This window comes from Rutilus rutilus, assembly GCF_951802725.1.
Source record: "Rutilus rutilus genome assembly, chromosome: 14".
Classification (NCBI taxonomy): Eukaryota; Metazoa; Chordata; class Actinopteri; order Cypriniformes; family Leuciscidae; genus Rutilus; species Rutilus rutilus.
Genome location: NC_140219.1, coordinates 5,792,205 through 5,802,660, shown reverse-complemented (window position 1 = coordinate 5,802,660; position 10,456 = coordinate 5,792,205). Strand labels below are relative to the sequence as shown.

At 37.7% G+C, this 10,456-nt stretch overlaps 1 protein-coding gene across 2 annotated transcripts; it reads right to left on the bottom strand.

Annotated features, from left to right (window-relative positions):
- Window positions 1–1,312: 1,312 nt before the first annotated feature.
- Window positions 1,313–10,189, bottom strand: ap1ar (adaptor related protein complex 1 associated regulatory protein). 2 transcript variants are annotated; one of them, XM_084429505.1, is made up of 10 exons: window positions 9,879–10,189; window positions 8,897–8,945; window positions 8,775–8,801; window positions 8,663–8,688; window positions 7,773–7,869; window positions 7,398–7,496; window positions 6,635–6,702; window positions 4,701–4,774; window positions 4,477–4,584; window positions 1,313–3,889 (listed from the first exon to the last, which is right to left on the bottom strand). In XM_084429505.1, the coding sequence occupies exons 1-10, from the start codon at window positions 9,947–9,949 to the stop codon at window positions 3,603–3,605; spliced, it is 906 nt and encodes a 301-aa protein (XP_084285631.1). In that variant the 5' UTR covers window positions 9,950–10,189; the 3' UTR covers window positions 1,313–3,602. The 2 variants fall into 2 exon arrangements, with proteins under 2 accessions (XP_084285631.1, XP_084285632.1); XM_084429506.1 differs by lacking the exon at window positions 7,398–7,496 and having other exon boundaries at window positions 3,454–3,889; window positions 9,879–10,084.
- Between the last annotated feature and the right edge of the window lie 267 nt (window positions 10,190–10,456).

The following is a 10,456-nucleotide window of genomic DNA, read 5'->3' as shown; positions in this document are numbered from 1 at the left end:
AAAAGCAGGGACTTTGTGAAATTCCTTGTTATTAGCGACACAGGTGGCCGTTAAGTGAACTGCTGCCAACAACTTATTGCTCGTGCACACGTTGTAATCTTGTAATACTCCAATGTACACAAGAGCGACTTGAACGTGATTCAAGGGAATTGCGATGTGGAGATGTTTGCACCAGTTCTGCATTTCACCGGCATCATGTCTACAGATGAGGTCATTAAAATGGTGCGGTTATGATAGTTTAATTATAAAGTAGGCTATATTCGGGACTATGACAATGTGAGACTATGGTTTGAATTAATCCCTTTTCTTTGCATGCCACATTGACATTATAGACTATAGTACAGAATGAATGGCTCTTTTTCAGCGTTATCCATTTCATGTTTCTTTGAACGGAAGAGAGGATCTCCGGAGCGCACGCGCGTACACGTCACATCCTTTTAAATTTTCCCGGCAAAAACGTCCCAGACGAGTAGGCCTGCTTCACATAAAATTCTACATACTTTCATAGACAACTTAGGAAGTCGGGGAAGGTCTCGTTGTTTAAGTTTCGTTCACACGTTGGCAATAAAAAGCGATTAATGCATGACAATTCATACAGATAGGCAAATTAATGAGACGTATATGGAGAAAATATGGAGGAAAAAACTGAAAGAAACTACTTTGTTAAAAGGGTTTTCAACATACCAGAGAGCCTGAAAAGAAGCCTGATCTAATAATGAAAACCAAATATAACCAGAATAAGGTGTGAGATTAAAAGGAAATTAAAATACCAGAAAAAATACATAAGAAAACGGAGAAAAAAAAACATATACTCTGTGTCCCCAACGGAAACAGACCAACATGTAACATCCAATTAATTTTCCCTCATAGAAATGCAAACAGACAGGTGGTAATATTACTTGTTTATTAGCAGTCAGATCTAACCCAAATATGTTCTGTCGATTAGATAATAAAAACTGTAATTACGTTCAGTTTATCTGAAATATGACAGGTCCTTCACGAACACCCAGAATTGTACAAAAAATAATAATATTGATGTTCCTCCAACACAAGGAAACATACTGTATCAACAAATGTAATTGTGCAACAGTTTAAGCTCTGTTGAAGAGTTGGGAGGCGCATTGGAAACGAGAGTCCAGAGCCTTTCTTGGAATGTTCAGCATATTTTATTTTCCTTAAATTGAGAACCGCTATTATTATTTCAATATACGCACTTATAATGCAAAATAAGGCCTGGTAACAGTGTTTCCATTAGCGAATCAGTTAAAGCTGCTAACCTTGTAGTCATTTACATAAATATGCCTCCATAAACACACAGATGGGGCTGTATTTTCAAATGTCATCATTTCACACATCAGCTACACATTATTTACAATCACCTGGGCCCATTTAATTCTGACTGATGGACAAACATTAATTTATCTTTGCATATGCTCCCAAACTCTTCAAACAGGATGAGTTTACATGGTCAACAGACTCAAAAGGAGGAGAAAAAAGAATGATCAAACAAAAACAAACACTGCATTGATCACACATACTTCACATTCTGATGACATGAATACATCTCTTTTGAGGTGTGCTGGTAGAATAAGAAAATAACGTGACATGATTGTGCTGTACAGAAGCTCTTGTGTGCGCTGATGTTTTACACATCAGTCCTCAGAGGCCTACAACTAGATTACAGACTCAAGTCTCCACTACTCTTAAAGGCCTTTAGTGTCTGCTTTACAATCCATATACAGATCAGAATTCATGACAACATTTAAAAGCATTAGGGTTGAATTTGGAATTTGAGGGTCAATGGAAGAGGTTGTTCATAATGGCAGACAGAAAAAAGATGAGTCAAATTCATGTGTAGAAATAATTCCTGACCATTTGATGACCCCTCTTTCATTCATTATACTAATACCGTAAGTTCCTTGATGTTCCATTATAGACCTTAGTCAGGTTAGACAGGAGTGAAAACGAGGCTGTGGACAGAATTCATTGTTTAACAACAGTCTGATTGTTCAGTTGACGAAACGTCTTTCCGAGAAAAACTTTCAGTAGACAAAAACTCCATAAAACAGTTTTAAAAGGTTGTGAAAATCATGTTCTCTAGGACCTTTATACAATGTTCCATTGTAAAGACATTATCCCTCACAGCCTCGTTTTCATCTGCATTCACAAAAACATCACAAAAACATGTTCGGGTCATATTTCACCCCATAATTAAATGGAAAAACAAAGATAATACCATACCATAAAGAAAATAAAAGCATATTTTTTTAGGCCATTGTGATTTTGACTTTTTCACATCACAGGAAAGAGAATGTTTTAATATTGTAATAAGCATTTATGAAAATTGTGTCAATCAATGTCAAAACCAATTTTCCTAAAACATGCCTTATTTTCTTTATGCAAAATAATATTTCTTCCGATTTCACTGTGAAACAACTTGCATGTTTCGGAAAGATATGCACATCAAATCATTGATCATTTTTAGATACAGTAAGACAGCACGAATTCATTCAATAATGTCAGGATTATCAAAACCAGAGGTAGAATATGACGATCCATATCACACCGTGTATTTTCCCTCGTTCTGATCCATTTTGTTCAGAAATGCAGAGTTTAAAGAACTGGCTAACACTAACCGTTTCCAAAAAGTGTCGACAACAAACCCTTTGACCCAGACACAGAGAGACAGATCATTTAAAAGCACTTATGGACTTAATTTAAATGTGTTCCAATGCATTTTAGCCAAAAGGTCTTTCCCTTAAAACGGTCCAGTGTCTCATATGCATCATACCAGGGGCCACATTCCCTGACAGTCATTTTCCCTGTTATCATGTCTGATATGACTTATCATATTAACCATGCAAAAAAGCTTCCCTCTTCTTCTAAAATTGCACTTGATTCAGTTCTGTAATGAAAACTTCTGAAATAAGGCTGAACGAAAACATTGCTCACCCAGTCATTATGAAACGAATAAAAATAAATTTCAGATGCATCTAATAATTAAAAACTGGGGCAAATTTACCCGTGGAACGCAAATCCTAATGAATCTGTGACCTAATGGTGTGAATCTCATGAAAACTGTCACGAACATGTCCAGGTCATTATTCATCCCAAACGGAATTATATTTTGCATAAAGAAAATGAAGCATTCTGTTAGATCCATAACGATTTTTTTTTTGCATTGTGACCACTGAGCATATTTCCAACCCAGTTCTCATTACCATAATGCAAAAAATAGCCACATTTAAATTGAGAAATATATATACATCATGGCTGCATGTATTGTATCGACTCTCATTTATGCTGATTTAAAAGTTAGAAATTCTTGTATTACAGTATTTTTTTTATTGTAATAAAGATATCATTCAAAATAATGAAAATATATTATTTTTGGGGATAAATTATGACAATTTTCATGATATTCACCCAATGAAAGTACAAATCATATAAAGCATTTTCTGTGTCTTGTATTTTCTCTCACACTGAGAATTATGAATTTCATTTGATACATTAAGTTGAACTGACCGTCCGCAGTCATATCACACTGATTTTGAACGAGGCATTTGAAAAATCGCTGTGGTCTCACGGTCTCTTGCTGTAGACTATCTCTCTTGTTGGTCAGAGCTGGCTTTATGCCCCGCCTCCTCAGTGGGCGTGTCCAGTACTGGATTAACAAATCCCTCAAAGTCCTCGTCGCCATGGTCGCCATGGTCGCCACTGTCCTCGGGATGTGCGCTGACAAAGTCGTTCTCCCACTCCAGAGCGTTGGAGTCCTCAGAGGTGGAGGTGGGTCCGCTGTCCAGCTGTTTCCCGCCAGGACGAAGCGCCGCCCGTAAAATGTCCTCCTCCGTTTTGGAACGCTCCCATGCAGGACCCATTCGGTTCATTCCTGTGTAATGCCACATATTAATTCATTACAGTAAAGACATATGGATTAAGTCAACCCTATTTGCTCTGTTAATACAGGTCCCTGTACAAAAATGTTATCATTCATCAAAATGTAAAATGAAAGTAAGACTGCAATTACTGATGACTCGTTTCAGGCAGTTCAGAATTGGTTCTTTCTTTTAGGAGACAATAACTTTATTTGTTGTGCACTTTGAAACTTTGCCGACCTTTTACATTCACAAACAGCTACATTACACACTGCATGAAGGTAATATCCGAAAAAGCATATTAGAAGCACTTTAAAAAAAAATATATATATACAGTGGTTCATTGTTTGTTCGTGTTAGTTCACACTGCATTAAGACACATATTTTGATTATTTTTGTATTTGTAAATGTTAAAATTCGCATTAACCAAGATCAGTAAACACTCCAAAATGTCAAAGTTAAAACCTGACTTGAATGTGACATTTAAAGCAAACGGTATCAAACTGAAAAACAGCAACATTTAAATTGGCATGTTGTGACTTGACTTCTTTTTTGTCTGAATGCAGGACACAAATGTTATCGTTTCTGTGAGGTCACTCACCCTCCTCATCCTCCCACTCCAGGTCCAGTGAGGTGGCGTCAGTCTTACTGGTGAAGTCCCAGCTGCTCTCCGTGTTCGGCGTCACCACATTCGTCTCAGAGCTGAGTCCTTCACACACAGACACAGTCGATACAGATTTTAACATTTAGAGATTAATACTTTTTTTTCCATTTAAATACATGCATTCTAATTTTTTTAATTTAAATGTGTTAATGGGAACTCACGGTTACTCCGAAATGCTTCAGATTGAGCCTTCACACTCTGCAGGTACACCTCGAACTCTCCATCTGACGCTTTGCTGGGGAAACACACACACAGTTGCCTCATCTGTCTGCAAAATGTGCGCACAGAAAGCCGCCTATTATATTTAATAGTGCGTGATACTGAACAGTTCTCTTACGCGTCTTTTCGCACTTGAACGGACAAATACACAAAGTCGAAATATTCTCGTAAACACAGTTGGTTATGTCTTAAGTGAATGTAAACGGTTGACAAAGAAAACGCATAACAGTATATTTGGATCCGCGCAGCTCTTAAAGTGACAGCAGTCTAATATTCTTGCTGCCGTCGCTATAATAACGTTAATCAAACAACTAAAGACAAAGAGAAAATTCACTCAGTTCTTGACTGAATAACTTTTGTAACTATATTTGTAATGTATATTTGTTATTTATAAAGTGCTGTGTTATTTAACATTTGATGACGGTTTCTGTACCTGAATACCTGAAAATGTTAAAACACTTTTGTTTACTTCACGTTTATTTCAAACATATCTAATGTTCAGGTGTATTTATTTGTGTGATTGCTAATTTGTTTATTTGTTGTTTTTTAGTTAGTGTGTTTAGTCGTCTTTAAAGGGTTAGTTCACCCAAAAATGAAAATTCTGTCAGTAATTACTCACCCTCATGTTGTTCCAACCATGCAAGTCTTTCGTTCATCTTCGGATCACAAATTAAGATATTTTTGATGAAATCTGACAGTTGTCTCACTCCTCCATAGGCTTTCAGAGGGACCGAAACTCGTCGGCCCAGAATAGTTATTAAAAACATCGTTAAAATAGTCTTGTTACTGGCTGCTCACTCCTTGGGAGTATTACCGCCATCTACTGTACACGATGACGTCCCGACATTGCCGGAAGCGCAAAACGGTCTGTTTATAAGCAGAGGAAGACGCTTGTATGTAAGTTATTGAATTCAACACTTATTGTGATTTAGGTCTCGATGATGTCGGGACGTCATCGTGTACAGTAGATGGCGGTAATACTCCCAAGGAGTGAGCAGCCAGTAACAAGTAGTAGTAGTAGTAGAAGAACGCCGTAATCTCAGTTCTCGCGCATGCGTCCTGGCGCTCCCGTGAACTCTCGTCAGAGGCCCACATTGAAGAACACTAATAGTTGGATAAAGTCGTTATTTTTGTTGTTTTTCCGCACAAAAAGTATTGTCGTCGCATGATAAACTTAATGTAGAGCCACTGTAGTCACTTGGACTATTTTAACGATGTTTTTAATAACTATTCTGGGCCGGCGAGTTTCGGTCCCTCTGAAAGCCTATGGAGGAGTGAGCCAGCTGTCAGATTTCATCAAAAATATCTTAATTTGTGATCCGAAGATGAACGAAAGACTTACATGGTTGGAACAACATGAGGGTGAGTAATTACTGACAGAATTTTCATTTTTGGGTGAACTAACCCTTTAATAGTGCTTGAAATTTATATTAGTTAGGCTAATTGTTTTTGCTATGGTATTTTTAAACCATAGGCAAAATTTCCTTGTGTAAGTGTTCTTCAGCCTGTTGATTTTTGTTCTTGGTCAGCTGAACTCCTTCAACTTAATGTTTTCTTAAAGGTCTCCCTGAGATTTTAATATTTCAATAATTTAACAACATATATTCACACTTCTCTGGTGATGGCTAATGGTCGCATGACATGGAGGTAAACGACTGAAATATTTAATCTTTACAGTAAAGGTTTTAATATATATATATATATATATATAAAACATTTTTTTTATTTTTTATTTAATGGCTCAAAAATAGGAAGATATTTCTATAGAAATCTAGCTTCATTTGTTTCCACATGCTACTTGGTAACCTAAGTGTTGGAAAACTTTTTTGGGTCACTGAATACCATTTGCATTAATTTCAGGGCAGATTGAACTTACGGTTTGTGCCGAGGGTCATTGCTCTCTGATTCTGACCTGGGTTTGGTCCTCTGTGGCTGCTGCTTTCCCTGAAAACAGAACATTTTAAGAATGACAACCGACTCACTTCCACTAATATTTCACCAAGTGCTATGATATCGCTCAGATATTCAAAAACAGCAACAAAAACATGGCTAAAATTATTTCTAACTGTTAGTGCCAAAGTTTGGTGCCCTACTGGGAAACAGACAGCATATGTAATATTAGCAGATGGTCAAACACACAAATCATGGTAGAAAGGAAAATTAGAAAAAATAAAAATGAACAGAAGACATGAGGGCAAATTAAGAAGACAAATGCTAATAAAAACAGGAGGAAATGAGAGACATGTAGTTAAGGATAGTTAGTTTTAGGTGGAGAAGGTTTTCTTGGAAGCAGATCGATTTGGTTTTTTATCAGCATTAAGTGCTGACTTTATTCACAAGACGTTGATCGATATTTGATGCTGGACCAACATTAAGAGCCTTCAATCCTGTTTATAAGTCCTAGATCTCAGCTATTCATTGCGTATCACAATCTATAAATGTTTCAAAGAGGAGTAATTTCAACAAATGTATGATAAACAATGCATAACTTACAAACTCAAGCAATTTTTTTTCCTGTTCAAATCAGAATTGTTACTTATAAATTAGAACTGAAGGCATGTCAAATGAGAAGGGTGTGGCTGAAGGTAAGTGGGCGGGGTTAAGAGAAGGGCTGGGCGTGCTCAGTGCGAACGCCTCACCTCCTTTAGCTTTCGTTCCTTAGCGAGCCGCGCTGCCTCGCGCTGGGCTGCAAAAGCAGCCTCCTCTTCTAGCCTTAACTTCTCCTCTTCTGCCACTAACTGGGCAAAAATCACAACAGGAAGGGAAGGTTAACTAAACTCAGAAATAAAAAGCAGGGGTGAAAACCAAAGCAATGGAAAACAACAAATGAAACCATAAACTCAATGTAAGCTCTAACTTAAAGGCAACAACTTCTGACCTTGACCATTAAAATGTTTTAAGTCAACGTAAAATTGATCTTGTTTAGACTATAAACAAGTTTCTTGTCCGGTCTTATTGTGAACGTTTCATCAGGGCACATGTGATGATGGAGGTACGGATGTGACCTCCCGTACCTCTGCCTTCAGCTTTTTGTCGATCAGCGCCTGTTGGTCTGAGATGGCAGTGTAGCGTTGCTCTTTCAAGTGGCCGATCTCCTCCTCGCTGATGGGTCTGGACCAATGACAGAAGAGAGAGCAGAGTTCAAAGTCTCCCTCAGCCAATCAAAATCTGTGTGACCTCATGCCATGTGATGCACTGATCTGAGAGGAATGTGACTCATTACAGTCCTCCTAACTTGGTCTTGACAGTCTGGTCAATTTTACAGCCTATCTAAGCCAAGAGCCAACCATGTAGATAGGAAGAGACAGTTTGACCATCTATATAGTTTCTTTAAGTGACTTTTAGAGACAGACAAATTTGAAATCAATATATTAGAAATCGGTCTTGCACTTTTTGTGCGCAATATCCATCATAATATCCATAAACAGTTTAAAAAGCTCACACTTATGCAACAAAATTGATGTCACTGTCTTAAACTCAAAGTCTTAAAAATCCATTACACCGTGTCCTATCCACATGTGATATGTATCTTTTCCTTGTTAATCAGACTTGTTGCCCTAATCAGCAGCAATGGCGACACGTGACATAAAATTAGTTTTTAGAAACGTTTTTTATTTATTTCTGCTACGTCGTGGCTGGAACAACCATATACAAAGTATGACGATGGTGATCTCACCAATTATGTGCTTTATTTCATTGTTAAACTATATTTCAATATCATTTTGTGTGACCTTTATAGCCAAACTGAAAAAGACAATGGATAATTCACCTCAGATCTTGAAAATAAAAGCAAGGAAACAAGAATTATTGCTCTATAGTGCATACTGCTTTACTTGAGTGTACTGTATGTATCCAGGTAAATAAAAGTAAAATCCAAAAGAGTCCGGATTAAATAATACCATACCTGGGGCAGCTTTGCGAGCTCTCACCCTGGAAAAGAAGGCAAAAGTGTTGACGTCTAAGCAAAGGAGGAATATTATAAGAAGTTGAGTGTGTTTCTGTAAGTGTGTCCTCACCTCATCGCTCTCCACAAGGTTCTCAAACTGTAACAGAGCGCATGGATGTCACTCAAACTGCACAGCGATGACAATGTATTTATATCTGATTTTTCATTTTAAATAAATTATTTTGACTGTACCTCAATGGTATAGTGTTCCCCAGCTGTGGTACTTTTGAAGTACTTAGACCTATTGGCAAAAAAAAAACAAATAAAAAATCGAGTCAGGCTGGTTTTATGTGAGGTAACATTCACTTCCTCCTGGCAGAGCATATTAAAATATTTTATACATAAAATGATTTAAGTAACAGCATTGTCCAATATCATCACTTGCGGTTAAAAAAAGATTCTGAGATTCTATACTGTAAAACAGCAAATGGAGACTTAAATAGTAGAGAAAATAGTAATAATCTAAGACTTAACAGACAACACATAAAAAAAAAATTGTGAATATAAAACATGCCTGGTAGGCTACTGGTTTAGATCCAACAAATAAATTAAGATATAGCTAAATTACACACAATGGCGAAAGGCCAAAACCTGATGTCCTAGGGCGGATTCACAAGAGGACTCTGGGCGGGGTCCTGAGATCAGACCTCAACTAATGCGGAAACTAGAGTAGCGTTGATGAGTCCGAGTCATTCATGCGAGTCGGTTCCATCGGAGAACAGATTCGAATCATTGCTTACAAGTGTGAAACAGAAGTGTCATTCATCGCGGCGCCTTTTTTATGTATCCATTAAATATTATAATTAAATAATTACACCCTTTTCAAAATATAAATAACATATGTAAACTATTGTCCGGAACAGTTAAGTGAATTACAAACTCGATGCGAATCGGTTCACGTGAATCATTTAAAAGGAACGATTCGTTCGCGAAATGAACATTGCTAATGGGATTGATATCAGTTGCTTTCAACCTAAACTCTGCGTATTTAATGTAACAGTTAAGGTGCATTGATATCTATCAGAACATTCCTTTAAAAAGATCCAGAGATTTTCCACTGTTCACCGGCTACACGAGTGTCCAATGCAATGCACCTGACAACAGGCGAGTCATGCTGCCAAAGATCACAGCTGGTGCAACTTCATATGAAATAACAAGCCGATGAAAAACTCACCCTCCTCCTCTTTGTATCCTGTTTGCTTCCCTCCTAAAGAGCCCAAAACACTGAGCCCAGCAGTTCCCCATGGCATACACGGATCAGGTGTATGTATCAGCTAACGTTACTCTTCCATTCCTGGTCCGTATCCTGCTTCTTTACACATTGCTCCGGCTACGAGGACTGTTTTCTGCATGACTCGTGTTAGCGCGTGCACGCGGCCGGTTCGCACAGGTGAGTCACCTGCGGACACTTCGCTCGCGCAGCGGCATCATTCATCGCCCATGGGTGGCATTCTCTGATCTGGCCTAAAAACCGCTTTTGTTTCTTCTTCCTGACAACTCATACATGTGATTAATGTTTAACCTACGGCAACTCGCGAGGCTCAAATACTGCAATGACGTTTCAAAGACACTGGGGGTCGACAGAGATCATCCATAACTAAAATTACCATGGTAACCACAGTTTCCACTAAAAATAGTTATGCTAGTGGAGGTGGTGCTAGTAATTTAAAACTATAATAAGGTATAACCAATAATATTTTTAAAATAAACCAAATCAGCATATTAGAATGATTACTGAAGGATCATGTGACA